The 17,870-nt window shown below is 37.8% G+C and overlaps 1 protein-coding gene across 2 annotated transcripts in view; it reads right to left on the bottom strand.

Annotated features, from left to right (window-relative positions):
* The window catches only part of UGGT1 (UDP-glucose glycoprotein glucosyltransferase 1), a 39,724-nt gene that overhangs the window by 21,396 nt on the left and 458 nt on the right, over nucleotides 1-17,870 (bottom strand). For both annotated transcript variants that reach the window (XM_030954252.1, XM_030954253.1), the window contains exons 2-17: nucleotides 15,732-15,867; nucleotides 13,896-13,978; nucleotides 13,221-13,351; nucleotides 12,241-12,353; nucleotides 10,852-11,026; nucleotides 9,461-9,557; nucleotides 8,795-8,873; nucleotides 8,496-8,596; nucleotides 7,584-7,683; nucleotides 6,427-6,487; nucleotides 4,773-4,864; nucleotides 3,990-4,140; nucleotides 3,620-3,739; nucleotides 2,751-2,836; nucleotides 2,206-2,341; nucleotides 1,157-1,288 (exon numbers count right to left, since the gene is read on the bottom strand). In XM_030954252.1, coding sequence (XP_030810112.1) covers nucleotides 1,157-1,288; nucleotides 2,206-2,341; nucleotides 2,751-2,836; nucleotides 3,620-3,739; nucleotides 3,990-4,140; nucleotides 4,773-4,864; nucleotides 6,427-6,487; nucleotides 7,584-7,683; nucleotides 8,496-8,596; nucleotides 8,795-8,873; nucleotides 9,461-9,557; nucleotides 10,852-11,026; nucleotides 12,241-12,353; nucleotides 13,221-13,351; nucleotides 13,896-13,978; nucleotides 15,732-15,856 — 1,782 coding nt within the window. In that variant the 5' untranslated portion in view covers nucleotides 15,857-15,867. The remainder of the gene's footprint in view (nucleotides 1-1,156; nucleotides 1,289-2,205; nucleotides 2,342-2,750; nucleotides 2,837-3,619; nucleotides 3,740-3,989; nucleotides 4,141-4,772; nucleotides 4,865-6,426; nucleotides 6,488-7,583; nucleotides 7,684-8,495; nucleotides 8,597-8,794; nucleotides 8,874-9,460; nucleotides 9,558-10,851; nucleotides 11,027-12,240; nucleotides 12,354-13,220; nucleotides 13,352-13,895; nucleotides 13,979-15,731; nucleotides 15,868-17,870) is intronic.

Here is a 17,870-nt window from a genome sequence, read left to right as displayed (position 1 = left end):
TAAGTTCATTTTGTAAATTAATTCCAAGGAGCACTTTCTGGTAGTGGCAAAAGATGCACCACAGGAAACATCACTTTGTCTGTGGAAGCAAATGCAATGCAAGCAGTGATAGCTGTAGTGTAAGGCAGGCTAGGGAACTTTTGTTTTTTTTTTAAGAATGCATTTCTTAAACCTGTAAGAAAACAGTTACTTGTGAGGCAGGGAGTTATTTTGTCAAGAGAAATCTCCCTGTTTCATGTAACCTCTGAAAAGTGCACCAGTATTGACAGACACCCTGTTAGAAGTTGAAGTTAGGTTAGGTTCTGCTGGTTAGAGGTTCTGGTTGAGGCCTCTCCTCTCATACAAAAATGCCTGTCTTAGTTTTATGGATTTTAATTTCCTTAAAATGTTTTTCTCTTCACTATCCTGCATTGGAAGACTCATAAGCATAGCAGCCTATTTTCTGTAACCCTGACTGCATTCCTTACAATTACAACAGGCAGCATCAGGTGTGCTAAGAGCTATTGGTGACAGTATTTTCAATTCTTTTAGGACAACAAAAAATAAGAAACATCCCCCCATAAAACCTCAAATAAAATCTGCTTCATCTCACATATAACTGGTTCAATAGTGATTTGCCCTCCTAATTTTCTCCATACAGAAGAATATCAGACCTAGAAATCACTTCAAGAACTATTTGCAGAAATCTGTTGGATGTCTTGCTATAGAAAAGGAATTTTGAATTCATAATCATGGCTTTATCTCACTCAGTATTCAAATACTGATTCAGAAGCCCCACACTGATCCCTCCCAATGTTAAGCCTCTTGGTTTTTCCATGAACCACTCCATCACTTTGATTTTTTTGCAAACACTTTTAGACTCTACTGAAGTCTGCATTCCATAATGGAAGCATGAATTATGAATCACAAGAAAGCTATCTTAGTTCTTTACACATAAATTTTTTGTAAAATATATTCCATTATATGTACTACGTATAATATATAAAGCTTGTGCTGAACATAAACAGTAAAGTATAACTAGAAATCCCCTAAGGTGGCAACAAAATAGTTCCCTGGTTAGTAAGAGAACTGGACCAAGAAATTGTATGTAATTATATTTTCAGAACTATTGCAGCACAAGAAGTGGAAAACAAAGCTCTACTTGATGAATTCTTACCTTTCTGTTTTGATCATAGGCAGAATCAATTCCCAGCACGCTGTTGATTTCCACATAAGGATACTGTTTCTCAAGAACACTAACAACGTGTTCCACTTTCAGCTGGTCTCCTGTTTTCACTTTGTTATAGATCTGAAAGGAGAATACAAGTTTACAGCTGCAACTGTAAAGCCTCTGTCCTCCTCAAAGGCAAACTGACCTGTCACCTGTATTACAGTAGTTATAATAGGGCATTAACAGCCAGACTGCAAAACTTATATTCATATTTATTAGTTGCAACAGCTCCTAAGCACTTGTAGCCATTATAAGTATCTTGCTATACCTTGTAGTCATTCCAGTGAGATATATATACTTCTTTAAATAATAACTTGCATCTTTAATTAGAAAAGGTATTTGAGGAGGGCAGAGAGTTCTCTGGGGAAAAAAGCCTCAAATAAAGAATATCCAAGGAGCTACCTTCCCTTCAGAACTTGGGATATGCTTATGAAGAATACAACCTCACAAGTAAAGCAGGTAACTCTTTCCCTCTTGAAGGCACAAGATTTTACTTTGAGCCACAAATACACACCCAAAATAAAAAGAATAAAAGTAACTGTCTTAAAGTAACCAGCAATTTAATGTCACAGCTTGCCAATTTGTACAAGTATCAAACCACAGGTGAAATTCGTTTACCAGCACCTGTATTGTCCTTTGATGTGGCAAAGGTACAGAGCTGGAATAGTTCAAACCAAATTATAACATTGAAGGGATGGGGCAGCTCAGAACTCAGAGACTGAATGAGCAAAGGGACAGGATCAGAAAAACATGCAAAAGTGTTAAGTGTCACAATGAAACGTGTCACAATGAAACCTGGTCTCACTTGTTAAAGTTGGGTTAAAGAAGCACATTACAAGGACACGTGTTCTGTGGTACCAGTATTTGGAGATACTCTGCATACTGCCCCAGACAAAGAACAATTCCTTCCATTAGCTACATATTAGCCCATTAACATAATCTTATGTACATGGAAAATATTAAAACATTAATTTCTCTTTTTAATTAATACTTACAGACATGACGGTCTGAAAAGCATAATTATTGTCCATTTCTTGTGCCACATAATTGTATGTCCTCAGGAGGGCAACACCAGGATCCTGCAGTCCATCAACATCCTCTGAGTCATTAACCACAAAGACTAGTCCTATCCTGCAATCACACAAATCCCCAGGTCATCATTTCCATAAAGAATTCACTTTTCACACAACTGCATGCTGTGATCATCATCTTAAACACAGGTTTTTTGTCTAGAATAGCCTGGGAAAATGTTGAGAGAGCAGCCAGGAATCAAACTTAGGACATGTAATGACTCCATCAGAATCTTGCTTTTCACCTCTCTCCCATCCAAAACTTGAAATTTTTTTTGGACTGTCAAAAAACAGAACTCTGTTTTGCTAGTAGAGGAAGTTATATTCAAAAAATACACACATACCTCAAACACAAGGAATGTAACATATCTGCAGTGTCCTAGCAATGAGAATTTTACAACTGCAAAAGTCACATGAATAAAAACTAATTTAAAAACCCCCAAACATTAAAACACTTATTTTATGATTACCTCAGTGGGATGTGGTTACTGAAGAACATTTCTGCCACATTCAGTAATTCTGCCGTGGTCTCATGAGTAGGATCTACTATCAGCACCTGTATAAAAACAGCAAGAGAAAAGTTTTCATGCCCTGGAGAGCCTATGTTGCCAAGATATTCTCTTCTGTCCCAACCCAGACAGAACTGGGCCATCCAGACTGTATATAGGGCCCTTCATTCATGCAACTGTTGTCTTAGAATTTAAAAATTTCTATGCTAAAAGTATTTAACTCCAGAGAAAAAGGTAACCCATCCAAGCTCCCACAGCTTCAGATGGTTCAAGTCCCTTTTTTCCCCAATCAGAGTTCTTGTTCTGTATAGGGCCACTTGACAAGAGTTACAGTGCACAATTTGCAAACTCTTCATCAGATCCAAGTAATTTACCTACAGACTACGAGGACAGCAGGACTAAGCTGAGGGCTGTTGATCATTTGTTCAAGTCTTGGTGCATGAATGCTTTCTAACTGAAACAACTGAAGTTCATCTTAACTCTGCTAAGAAGACAATAGTTAACAGATTTGACAGATTTCATTAACCAACTACAGGTATTATCACTAAGTTCAAATACATCAATTTGTTATTTATCAGATGATAATTTTGTCCACTGACAAAACAACTCCTGGCATTTAATAGATGCCACAGCATCATGCTCAGGAATCTCTGAATCTCAGCCATAATTTACTAATACTAGCAGAACAAAACCTTTCAGAAAAACATCCTCTCTCTCAAGCTATTTAAGTGACAGGGAATCCAGTGTATATGTGAGGTAAGCTGGAAAAGCTGATGTTCCTGCTCTCGACAAAACAAATGCACATTTCATCCAGTCAGATTATTACTTACAAAATTATGGAAGTTTTTTCTGATTTGCCTGATCACACCAGGAAATGTGGGACGCAGCAGTTCCTGCACGCTGGAAGGCCAGGAATTGTATCGACTATCAACTTCCAGATTGTTGATCCACTAAGGAAAAGTAAAGGCATTTACATGATTCACAATCCTCCTGCTCTGGTCTGAGACTAACATATTTTCAAATCAGATACTATATTGAAGGAATAAAGCTTTTAAAAAGTGCTAACTATAACCTTATTATCCTTTTTACTTCACTGCAGTTTCAGAGCTGATTGTGAGACAAGGACACAAGCTCCCCTGACAGTTTAAGAATGCACTGCCCAACAGCAAATCAAGTATTTCTATCAAAAACCAAACTCACTGAAATGGCAGGGCTTCTGATGTCCACAGCATAGTCAGAATCTGATGGCTGGATGTTCAACTTCAGGACATTGTGTAAGGAAACTCCCTCAATTCCCAAGCTGTGCAGGCCTTCCATAACTCGGGCTTCATTGCGGAGCACATCAATCAAGCTGCAAGGAAAAGCAAAATGGGGTTGAATTTTAACCCCACAGCAAATAACTTGCTCTTACCCTAAGGGTTAACAGATTAAAGGAATAAACAAGTCTGTCTGTCCAGACATTAGTTCTTATTTATCACCTCTTTCTTACCGTCCTAAGAAACTTGAGATGACTTAAATCTATTCAATTAATATTGTATAACTGGGAAAAGCAATGTTAAATCAGGACAATTAATCCATTTTATATACACATACACATATGTAGTATTGAAACACATCTTGACAAAGGTATAGGGTGGTTTCCAGATGAAAAATTTACAGTGGTTTATCTTTTGAGAATCACTCTGCTGTCTTCAGAATAAATCTGTATGCTGACAGGCTGAGAAAACAAAATCTTGCTAGTCACAGCACAGGTCAAAAGAACAGCACAAAGGTGACTTCTTTTCACATTAGATTTTTTGTTGGAAATGCCCTTAGGAATAAGACAAGGAACCATTATTTTCTTTTTACAGTACTTAACAATTAAACCTAGTCTAGATTATGAAGAAGGTTCAAAACTGTCTAAATAACTTTATCATTCAAGCACAAGCAAGATGCAAGTTTCTAAGCAGGATGCAATTATTGTGAAAAATAAAACATTCCTACCTAAATATATCCTGAGTGTCTAAGTCAATAAGCAGTCCATTGATGAATAGGGCAGAATCTCCTGGTTGCAATCCTAATGTTCCCTTGAAATACTGAAAAGAAGTAGGAAGCCATTAGAAGAGTGCTCTAATATTTTCTAATACAGAAAATATTATTAAAGAGTTTAATGTTGGTTTTTTCCAATAGGTCTTGTCTTGCAGTACCAGTTACAAATTTCTATTTAGAGGCATGATGAACAGCAAAAGAGAAACATTGTGTTTGGATATTTTACATCATGAATACTGTGAGCAAAGCAAACAGAGGAATAGTAAGTACCACATGAAGTACCAAAAAACAGGAAAGTAGCTTCTGATCAGAAAAAAATTACATTTTTTATAAAATTAGTAAGGCTCCCAAAGAAAAGCTGAGTGTTAAAGTGTAACTTTCTGTGGATAATTACATAGTAAACTCCAATGTAACAGTAGCAGTGAACTTAACTATCAAATAATACCCACACAAAGTGAGTAGTGCAAGGAACAGCTCTGAAGGGCACAGTTAGATATAGCCTGGTCTGGATGTAGCAGCCCAGGTATCCTCTGAATAAAAATGAATCCACAAAATCATGGCTTTACTTGGTGGGCCAGAGTCTGATCTAACACACAACAGAAAGGCCACCAGGTAGCTTCAGCTTGGACTTACATTCTATACTTTGTCCCTTCCAGAACCACATGGGACAAGTGTCAAACCCCATCCCTTCACCTCTGATTTCATCACTATTGAACAACAAGGCATTTCTCTCTCAGAACAGGAACCTCAGGGGACTTGTAAGTAGCTCTGCATTTGCTACTAGACTCCCCAAATATCAATTAGATTTCTAAACAACATGTGTGTACTTAACATACATTGTCTTCTTTCTGATAATACCAAATGAGACTGAAAAGTGTGAACAGGGCAATGTAGCTCAAATAGCAAATGCTGCTGTTTGACTTTTTTTCAGTACTATCTTAAACTTTTATTTTGCACTCCATCCAGACCACACTAGCAGGCATATTTTAGTTGAACAAATTTCTGTACAAAAGCCTATACAAAATTCCCAGGTGGCTGGTGGTTTTTTCAGTGCTTTGCTAATGCCAAGGACACAGCTGAGGTGTCTGAAACACTTCTGCAAACACAGAACCTACTCAGTGACCCCCAGAGGCCCCTCATGGCCTGGGGAGTTTTATGATTCTGTTTCAAAGCACATCCAGACTTAGCTGGTAAATTTTATCCCTTCACTAAGCACCAACATTGAAACCATTTCCTCCACACAGAATGAATCAGTCTAAAGCCATGGCAGGTTCTGAATTTATTCTGTGATTTCCTAGTAATCACGGATGTGTACAGATATCTAAACATCATCTCAGATTGGATAAGGAGAACTAATTTTCTTCTGCATTGTTAAAACTGTAGGAAGATGCTTAATACAGCTGCTTTCAAGCAAATAAATTTCTAACCAGAGCAGTATTTTCCTATTAGAGCAAAGTTTAATTATGTTCCTCATCCATGTTTGAAAATCCACCACTTCTTCACTTCCCAGATGCATACTACAAAGTTGTGTGTGAAAATACTGGGTCATTATCTTGAGTAATGTGTAAACCTAAGGCAAAGGCACTGGGTTACTTTTTGGACACATTACCTTTTGGTTCTCTTCAATTTCTGCTCTGAGTTCCGAAGAAACAACTGTTTTTGTTATGGCTCTACAAAAATAAAAACATGATGCTATGAATCCTCCTTCTGTTTCTCTACTGGAGAGATATCTACTTATCTACCTTTTGTACCTTACATATTAAGATAATTAACCTTCTAGTATAAAGAGGTGCAGCAAAAAGCAGTTGCACTTGGTGACACCATAAATAGTAGGATGCAGCATTTTTCTTACACTCTATAATCCAGCAGCACAAAAATGTTAACCACATGCCAACTCTCAGGGTCTAATTTCACATTAACCATAATAAAAGTATGCAGCTGCCAAAAATGTAAAGATGGAGGCTGACAAGAGAAAATAGGGGATTTCACTGCTCATGGTGGGTTCCCATTTCTTTCCTTACTTTGGATCCAGTGATTGCATCATCAGAGTGGGTGAGTACAGCCCACAGATCAGCCTGAAAACACTGTGAGATGCAATGCCTGCCTTAAGAAGCTCTAAATAACAACTTAACATGTAATAGGAAATAAGATCAGAAATCAGTTTATTTTTACATTCATCTCAGGTATATCTCCCACCCCCTCAAAAAGGTTCTGTAATATCATCTTCACAATCCAGGCAATGGAATTTTTCAATAGAAATATATCTCTAGCCTGGCTGGCCATGCCAGGTCATATGGAGTTTTTTGAACTGATTTGAATATGTTAAAGACAGTCACTGACAAAGTGCAAAAACCAGTGGATTTGCACATCAGGCTCTGACATGAGACTGACTGGGTTGTTTGGCAATGTGGATCCCAAAAGAAGAGTGGGACCCTGTAAACAGATAAATGTTAAGATCATTAAACAGAAAACCCAGCCAATAAATTCTTGATGACTTCATGTAATAGGTTTAGATGTATTTCACAATAAAATAGCACTGGAATTCTGGCAAATTTTCTAGCAGTCCACATCAGCTGCCATCCAAGAAAAACACCATGAAATCCTCTTTGTAACAGTAGGCTGAAGAACTTCCCAGCATAAACATTCCCCAGTGTTTGCTTCCAGCTAAATGAAAGTCAGAATTAAGCCAGCCAATGCTGCTTGTCTCAGGTCCTGCTCAGAAAAAGGAGAGTAATAAAATTTTCCAGGAGTCAAAATTCAAGTTACCTGGCCTTTGTAGGAAAGTTCTGACTAAGATCTTTCATGACCATCAGGGCATCCACAGGGGGAGCAGTCAAAATGCGAGCAGCAGTTTGAAAACTCAGATCTTAGAAGTGAAAAAACAGAGGTCAGCAACTCAAAACTGAAAACAAGGCAATGCAGAGACATCTTAACTTCATCTTGCAAATTTTTTGTATGTTACCTAAGGAAATTCCCTTTCTATCTGCACCTATAGATAGATTCTTTTAAACACATTTTCTTTGTATTCAACTTCTATGTGTTGCCTTGAAGCAAGTAACTCTCTCCAAGGGAAGCAGAGCATGTTGCCTAAAGGTTGTTTAGGTGAGTCCAGACCAACCCTCTTTGGCTGAGCTGGGAGGATCTGCCCTTCCACTGATAAAGGTAGATTCCCCATGGCTACAACATACATTCACCTCTTTGAATTAATCTTTTTAAGAGGATGAAAAGCTTTTTTCACAGGCTTTTTGTAGATGTTTTAAGGGAATGAAGCCAGAGCAATATGTAATTGACTTTGAAATACAGTTTTCCTCTGGTTTTGAGAAATCTCAAGATTTCACATCAGAAGTGTGATCATGGAAAGAAACTTTGCATTCCTTCCTTTTCTGCATTCAGCAGACCATACAAGCAGTCAGTTTAAGAGCAAGGAGCTCACTGTACTTCACAATATAGAAAACAATCCTCATGTCAGAAGTCCCATGAAACAATGCCAAAAGCTATTTCAACTGGAAAAGGTACTTTAAAAACCAAGTATTTTCCAAGTGAGACTGAAAGCAGGAATTTACAGTCAAATTCTGTCAACTGTACACAGCCACTAACAACCTCAATAGTGTAGAACACCAGAAAACATATTTACATTGAGTTTTTTAGAGCATAACTGAAAGCCTTTATCTAGATTACCTTGGAGCTGCCACACTTTCAAAGGTGCCATTTCATTGGTACTTTCCACGAGGTGTTTTCTGAGCTCTTTCAGCTCTTCTGACAAGTCAGGATACAGCTGCCTGAAAGGATACAAGGGTCAAACAACTCCTGTGGTTTCCTGTAAGAAAGTCTGCTGCTAATTTAAAGAAACTACCACATAAAAAAATATGCTGCTAACACATACAGGAAACTCAGACATGTAAAAAATAATAATAAAGCAAAAGATCAACATTTCTGCAAAAGGTTTTTTGATATGACTAAGTCCAAATGGATTTTACCTTAGTTTTCCAAACAGAAATCCTTGCACTTCATCAATAGGGTCATTTTCATCTATGACTGTAGCATTCACATCTGTGCCTATAAACACACAGAGAACACCACTAGCACCAAACTATTCCCAAAAAGAAAAGCAGGAAAATCTGGGGTTTGTATGTGTATGTGCACATGTAAAGAAAAAGCACACACACAGATTACACTATAAAAATAGTTTTGGCAGATGCACAGGAGTTTGTAGAGCAGAGATCATTGCTCCATAAAAGCAGCAAAAGCAAAAATAAAACATGCAGAATTATGAGAATGCTGTCTTCCCCCCCAAAAAAAGAAAAAAAACAAAAATGAGGAACAGAGAACACAGTTTGCTCTGAGGATGAATAGGTTAAGGCAAATTAGAGAAATTTGCTTTACACCAGCAGAGTAGCTGGTAAAAAATTAGTTGCATTAGTTGTGCCATTACTAAGATCTAGTCCATGGCCATGACTCCAGGATTTCACAAATGTGGAAGTGCCATGGCAAAGATCTGTTTCATAAGGAATATGCTCCCAAAAGGATTTCAGAGCTAAGGAAAGAAAAATATCTGCAATTCAGACATTCATAGCAAAATGAGTATAAAATTACCTTGAAGAAATTTAAATGTTCACATTAAAATACTTCAAATAAAAATTCACCTTTCACCTGGGTATCGTCCTTGGCCTTATATTCTGTACTTTTAATAGCCAGTTCTACACCATAGCCAGAGAGGTAGACCTTTTCCTTGCTGGGATTCTGTAAGGAAAAGCCAACAGTGTGATATTGCCATCTTTGTTTGATCCAAAAAAGAAAAACTACCACTTCCCAAAGCTGAGAAATCCCAGTCTGGGATTTCAGACATAATGGGCAGAGAGAAACAAACACTCTGAATGGCTCTGCAGTAACATACTCTAATAATTTTACTTCCTACTGTTTTTCAACACACTTGAAGTTCACCAAGCAAGAATTATTTCTATGAACCAAAACAACATCAAAATCCACAAAGCAAAGAGGAACACAGAACAATGTTTTCAGGATTCAGTGTGTGAGCAAAGCAGAGGGAGATAGAGTCAAATCAGATGATTAGTATCATCAAATCAGATAGAGGGTGGAAAGGAACTTCAGCTCAAAGTTCAAAAATGAAACATTCACTGAAGAGCTACCACAGAGAATGACAATGAATAAAATAATGCCAAAAGATAGATGCATAATTAGTTCTGCCTTTAATGAGAGAAACATGACCACTTTCTAAAAGTATTTTGAAGTATATAGGAGTCACATAACAGTACCAAGATCTAAATGTAATACACTGAATTTTGAATGTAAGTACTCCTCCCAACACTGACAAACAACTACTTCCTTTTATTAAAGGGAAGTACTGTATGCAATACATGACTTTATTTTATTAAAAGTACAAGTAATATTAGAAATTAACCAGCTGATGCTCTTTTTTTTTCCCCACATTCAAGCCTGACTGCTACACTGCAGGTTTTGGCAATACTTAGTAATATTCAAGCAACAAATCAAAGAACTCCGGTTCTTCATACATTTTGAAATGTAGTTTTCAATACTAATCCAGTGGCTATGCACAATTTAGTGGAAGAAGATGGAAACCAGGAAATAGAGAGTGGTTCTGTAAAAAAATTACTACAGAAACAATGTCTTTCTTTTGAAAATGGTACCTAAATGTTAATCCTTGCTTTTTATATCAAGTGACTAAGTGGCCTGATTGTGAAAGATCTGACTACTTCCCATGCTCTAATATGGGTAGAGAAACTTTTTTTTACACTAAGGTCTCTAATTAATCTGGAATTTAAGTCTGGATTTGTGAAATCAAACAATACTTAAACAATCAGGAGATTTAAAATATTCTGTATTCCTCAGCTACATGCAATAAAAAAATAAAACTTGGAGTATTCCAAGTAAATTAACAACGAGAGTAGGCAAATGTCAATTTAAAGGGAACAAACCTGGGTGAGTTTTCTTTTTGAAAACCAAGGCCATTTACTCAATTTCAAATACCTCTGTTAGAAGGCACAAATATACTCACAGCAATGTAGTGTCTGAGCACATAAGTGATTTCTCCTGCCTCAGCCTTTGCAACAAGCCTCCTGTGCTGTCTGTAGAACTCCTCTGAGCCAATCTCTGCATAAAGTATGACCACAGGACTTTCAGGGTTTGCTGCTGGGTACTTGTGGTCCCCCTTGAACAAAAATGGCTTTGGCCTAAGAGGGAACAGTGAAGAGTCACAGTGTGAGTCACAGCATTTCCTCAGTCAATGCAAAATGCATGTTTTTTCCCTGTTTATTCATTTTCCTGAATACATATGTTGAGCTATTCCCACATATTATATCAAGGCTGGCAGCACTTGGTGCACATTGACAAAAGCTTTGTGAAAAATGAACATATGAAAAGAAATAAGTGACTAAGAGCTATTTTGAATCGAATATGATCCTAATTTTAAAAATGAACAACGTCCCTTAGATTTTCAATTAACTTTCTCTCCCCGCAGTGATTCATAAATTTTGTATGAAAAATTAAAAAGGCTGATAGAACAGATGTGCCAAGGGCACAAATTCACATGAACCTGGTCCTTGGCTTAGTGTACAAACAAAAAAGTGCATGAGAAGTTTATTTTCAGCTTCTTTGTTTACATTTTGTCTAAAGTGCAATAAATACTTAAAGTATTCCCAGTAAGTCAGAAGAATACCATGTGAGCTCTAGATGCCATATGCCTGCACATTGACAAAAAATTCTTTATTCTTAAAAGAACCAAATAACCAAGATTACAAAAACTTGTATTGAAAACAAAAATGTTTTCATATTATGAAAACAAACTGAAATGAAAGGATTTGGGTTGGTTTTGGTTTGTTACTTGCTTGTGTTTTTTTAATAAGTATTATATTTTTTACCTTCTCTTTGTTATTAGTAGTTACAAACAAGTTTTGCTCTTGTAATCTGAATTTTGAAGATATTATGTAGTAACTGGTTTCTTTGTCAATGCTGAGAAAAATATACAGAGAAAAAAATATTGTGCATGCTTTCAGCCATTCACAAAACAATTTGTTACATTAACTCTCATTTGAATATGCAGCCCAGCTCCTTCTATTTTCCCTACACACTGAAGGTTTTACACACTCCTGAGAATTCCTACTGCCCTTCAACAGTTTCCAGCAATTTCCAGAATTTGTTTCCCAATTTTCCTGTGCACATTCCTGTTCCTAGCAGAATTATCAAAGAGTAAGTGATAAGAAAACCATCATTGCAATTTGAATTAACACCAAATAAGAGATTGCCACTCCAGTGTGAACAATGCACAGGAGAAATCAACACTGAAGAACACAGAAACAAAGTTTATTACAAACTCTCCACAGCAGTAAGTCTAAAGTTAGGTTAAATTTTAAGAGGTTAATCCAGTAACAGGAAATTAAACAAATACCTGTCTGAAGCTGCCTGTAAAAGGTTTCCAAGAGAGTCAAATTCACATGTTTTCTCCCCATGCACAACAAAAAACAGGGTACAGCCCTCTGGTGGAGATTCATCTGCTGCTATCTGTATAAAACATTTATAATAATGTAGGTTAAATGTTTGCCCTTAGAACAAGTGAAAAGTAACAGTGTAGCTGTGCAGCAAACAGTATGATTTCCTACATTCCAAACTAATACTTCTTCCATGTTTATGACATAATTTAAATGCAAGGTAAAATTGCAACATGGAGAGTTAAGCCTTTACTTATTTTTCAGTCTGTCACTATTAACTGTAAGGTTAGTTGCAGGTACAGAAAGCAAGGCTTGCAATTGTAGGGGTTTTAGTTGAGGTTTTTTTTGTCTTAGACATCACAAAAATCTGTATTTGTTAAATATCAAACAACAAAATTAATCCACATGAACGAGGAAGATGTTTTACAGTATTACTTAAATAAATTACATCCTAATGTGAGAAAATTTCCAAAGAATTAAAAAGATTAAAAAAGAACAGAGAATACAATGAACTTTTATTTATGAGTTCTAATCACTCTATATATATATAGATATACATCATTATATATATATACATACACACACACATATATATGGATTACAATCTTCAAGTAAGTTCAGCTGAGCAACAAGAACAGCAGCAGCATCCCAAGTACCAATGGAGCCATAGAGATGGTCCTCACAAAAATCTTTGCACCAATTCTTAGTGCAGCAGGCACAAAGATATGCAGAAATATCAAGATGCCAATTCTTTAGCCTACTCCAGACAAAAATTCAGCACCTCATGAAATTTGTATACACATCCACTCAGTAGCTCAGGGGTACAGAGCAGTTAATCAGCTCAGGTTTTTTATTTCTCAAATGTTTCCTTCCACAGCTCCCTCCTTCCTGAGCCTTGGCACAATGCTCTGCACTTCACCTGAGCATTTCCTGTACCAACCTGTTGAAAAGCTTGAACTGCTGCAGAGTAGGAGCGTAAAGACAAGGAAAATTTCAACAAATTCTGTTGTAAAGGTGACAGAGTCTGGCAGGCCACTTTCAGCATTTCCTGGTAAGAAGAATAATCACTACCTGCAAAATCAAAGTACAAGTAGTTATCTTTCTATCCCATAGTCTCATTGAAGGGGGGCTTCTCATCCTAGTGTGATTTATACCAACAGAAGCCCATGACATGAATTCTGAGTATGCACATGACCATTCCTCCTTCAATTTCATTACAGCCAATTCTACAGCTGGATGAGAGTGAACTTCCACAGAGAACCAGGAGAGTACTCTTTAATTCATTCTTGAGGATGTAAACATGGGCAGGGGAGGAGGGAAACAGTTTAGAGCTCCCATTTAATTTTGGCTGAGAAACAGTAACACAGAGAAAAGCTCTTAAAATATTTCATGCTTCATGTTGAAAAAGAATCTGGCAAGCAAAATGTTACAGCCTCATCCACTACAGCTTTTGTCAAATGGATATCCAAAAGCCTTGAGCACATTACAGCAAAAAATGTTACTGAAATAAGCATTTTATAGAAGTCAAATGAGGATTAACATGATGGAAGACAGAATACTGTGGTATATTTTTCAACTATCAGTCAGCATTGAGAAAAAAACTATAAAAACTTACCATCATGCTCAGCTGTCTTAATATTCTCACTAGCTTCAACAAAGTTCCAGAATTTTTCTTGACCTTCTTCTGATAAAAATTCACTAAGTAAGATGAGAAGAGTGAGTTAGATCTACAAATTTTCTCTCAAATTATAAATCTAATATCTTGTAATGCTTCACAGAAAGTTAGCACCTACCACCTATATCAGCAAACTGTGTTACTGGGAAAACCACTGCAGGAAAGCTAAAAACAAACAAACCCAAACAAAAAAGCACTGCAGACCAGGACAAACACACAGTACATGCAAGCAGCTTGTAAGGCACCTCCTGATCCTTTAAATGTCACTAACAGGCAGCAGGGTCCATCCTGGCAGCTCTCCTCCCTAATGCATTTCTTTGGAATCTCTCTTTTATGAGAAGCACACATTGTACATGAGGCAAATTGTAATTATGAGCTTTGGTGGCCTTTGGTGGAGATTTTCCGTTTGCTTGTTCTTAAGCAAAAGGAGAAGTCACAGCTTCAAATCATGTTATAATTCCCATATTTGAAGCATATAATGGGCAGGTATACAAGGCTACATAATGAAATTCATCCTCTGAACATTGCTAAGCACAAACACTGTATCATGTCCACACTTGTAACATACTTGCTACGCTAAAGGATGCTGCAACAGAAGGTTTGGAGCCTGCTCAGTGCCACAGTAACCTGTGTGTTCCAGTCCAAGGGTAAGTGCTGCTGGAACACCTGGGTACCAAACTGCAGGGCTGGGCTCAGTGCAGTGACCAGCAGGAGGGATTTCACACTGCAGTGCTGCATCATGCTGCAGTTCTTCCCAGGTGAACTACCCTGCCCTACCCAAAGCCTCTGGCTACCACAGATCAAGTCTTTGCCACATTATTTTGAGTATTTGCTTACTGTTTCACACTCTCTTAGGTTGAGTTCTTCCCCAGCAATGTCACATTGTCACACTGGGTTATCTAAATCCTGGCATTAAAACCTGTGCTTTGCATTCTACTGCTTAAGGAACTTTCAGGCTTCAGCTTCTCAAGGTTACAGAAAAGTAATTTCACCTAGGACACACCTGTCCTCTGAATGAAAGCCATGCTCATGTGAATGAAACCCAGCAATGCTCAACTATTTTAATGTGAAACAATCTGCAGTAAAACAGATAAAATTCCACATTTGGCAATACTCTGAAGTGATACAAAATTAAGCACACACTAACTTGAAATTCTGAAAGTCCTACTGACATCTCCAAACTGAAACATGACAAAATTAAACAATGAGGGATTTCAAAAGAGCTAAGCAGACTAGCACTGAAAAGACAGCATTTTGCTTTCTTTTTATACAACATCTTAGAAATAAAGTCTTTAATACCATAGAAGAAATGTTCCCAGGGTGACTTGCACAATTCTTAGCAAAGCAATTAACTTTAATCAATGCAAAACTCACATGAACAAAGTTAAACTCAAGTTTTACCAAGCTAAATATATGCAAGCAGCAGACGTGTACCAAAACCTACAACACTGAAATAAAATACATTCAGCTGCAGAATCTCACAGGAGCATGCTGAACTCCTCTATCTAATGCAAAACTTCATAAGGCAAAAAATACCAACTGTGTAGTTGTTTATGGTTAATAACGTTTGCTCTAATGCAAAATAAAAGAATTTTCCACACAAAACAACTACTCCTGTCTCCTCTAAAATCCTCCTCCCATCTCCCCATGCACAGCAGGGATCACATTCCCACGTTATTACTGCCGGTAGTGACCAGAAACCAAAGTGCCACATAACAAAGAGAACACTTTATGCATACTCTGATTTGACAAAGAAAAAAATCACAAAGTGCTTACCTTGTCTCAAGGAGTAAAGGAGTTGAAGACCACTTTGTAGTTAGAGATGTTGTCACAGCCTTAGAATCTGCTTTTACAAGTGAAGAGCTGAACCAGACTCCAAGCACTGCAATAAGTATTCCCATTTTATAGGACACTGAAAATGATGAAGGAAAATAATAAGTTTTGCATGGTCTCTTCTTATAAATACAGGATCTCAAATATATTGAGAGGTGTGTTAAGACTTCAAAATTGCATTTAATGCCATACATTAATGAGATGATCATCCTCTCACCTGGGCTTACAAAATCGCAAACTTGAAGAGAGGAAAAGAATTTACAAATTTACTCCTGAGATGCAATTAAACCTAAATCAATTCCAGCTTCCTCTGTGTTTATGCTTTCAAATAAGCTTCCTTCTGTTCCAGGACACCAACATCAGATACTTCTTGTTTTAAGCAGTATTGCAAACTGCACACACTTCAGACTGGGGGGGGAAACAATCCACGTTCATTTTATGGGAAGTAAAATCACACTTTGTGTCAACACAGATCCAGAAGCTGTGGACTAATCCAGGCAAGGGTGAGGTTCTCCAGTGAGTCCTTCAGGTTTTTTGGGGAATGAAGAAACAAGTATTTCCTGGCTGCACAAAGCACCAACACATTTAAAAGCTGAAAAATTAATGAAATCACACAAACAGAGTCAAATGACACAACCTACTGTAAGAAGTGACCAAAAAACCATATTATTCCATTTCTTTATTGTCCTTCATTTTGTGTATTTTCAAGCCTTTGTATTCTCTGGCCTACACCCCAAAATAAAGCCAAGTGAAATTTCCTTGCCCACAACTCTTAAGCTTATGGAAGATCTGAATTCTTTTGTTGGCTTTCCACTACAGTCTCCAAAAGTTCCAGCTTTTTTTGCCCCTCTCTGACTATAGTATATTGATATTTACTACACCCCCAATATGCATTCAAGTACTCTTTCATTTCTTTATCTCTTTTTCTCCTGGGTAACTCATTTTCCATGTCCCCCCTGCACCTGAAAAAATGTCCTGCTGCAATTCTACATATATCACACCCAACAAGCTGCCAGGATCTAACTTCTGTCTCTTTTTTATGACCATCTCAATATAAAGAATAGGGTTATAAATCTGTAGCTCTAAGCTACCTGTACATATACATAGACAAATTAACCAAATCCTCCTCTCTTTAAAAGTTTACACCCCTCCAGCCAAATGTTTCCCAACAATAACTCAGGCATTGTTCTTTCTCTGGGAATAAAACCAGAAATTCCTGCTGTGATCTCCAAAGAGCAGCTTGGTCAGCTGCACACGACATTTGCTTTATGCCACACCTGGGAAAGAGACAGATGGCATCACAGAATGGGCACAGCCATCACTCCCTGTGTGCAGAGGGGGAAGCTCAGCCAATATTTGTGGAGTGAAACATTGGCCAAGTGCAAGGAAAAACCACAGTTCACAGCTCCTCCCAGAGATGGGTCCTTCTTATTCTCTGAAAATCACACACTGGAGTTTGGAATAGGTAAATGAATATACCCAACAGCACTCTCATGGCTAAAGCTCTTATGCTGCTCTCTTGTGCCTGCCTTCCTGCTCTGGGAAAAACTGAATTAAAAGCCTTTTTCTGTACGAAACAGGAAAGAAACCAAATGACACATTTGTCACCTGACACAGTTTAGCCAACTGAAAATCTGCAGATTAGAAATATCTACAAGTCTTCAATAATAACAGCCATAAAACAAAGGAATGACCGATACCTCAAGGAAAAATACACCACGGAAAAAGAGGCAAGAGGCAAGGGAATGAACAAAAGTGACACAAGGAGATCCAGCTCTGTGCCAGGTAACAAAGCAAAACCCAATCTGAATTACAACACCGCAAAGCAGTGTAAATATTTTTCCTCCTTATTTTTCTTCCAATCACTCCGTTTAAAACACTCCGGGCAGCTTGCACATCCAGCCTTGGGGGAAGGAATAGAGCAGCCCACATTGCCAGTCAGTGCCATGTGCTGCGGGGTCAGTCTGGTGCCAGGCGGGTGACGGGCAAAGGAGCGAGGGGCAAGTCCTGCAGCAGGCACGGCGCTGGGGCACCGGGACCGAGCCGGTGCACGGCAGAGACCACCGACATCAGCGGGCACGG

The sequence above is a fragment of the Camarhynchus parvulus genome, chromosome 9 (genome assembly GCF_901933205.1).
Source record: "Camarhynchus parvulus chromosome 9, STF_HiC, whole genome shotgun sequence".
NCBI classification, from domain to species: domain Eukaryota; kingdom Metazoa; phylum Chordata; class Aves; order Passeriformes; family Thraupidae; genus Camarhynchus; species Camarhynchus parvulus.
Note: the sequence above shows the minus strand (reverse complement) of the source record. Positions and strands in the feature narration are given on the sequence as shown.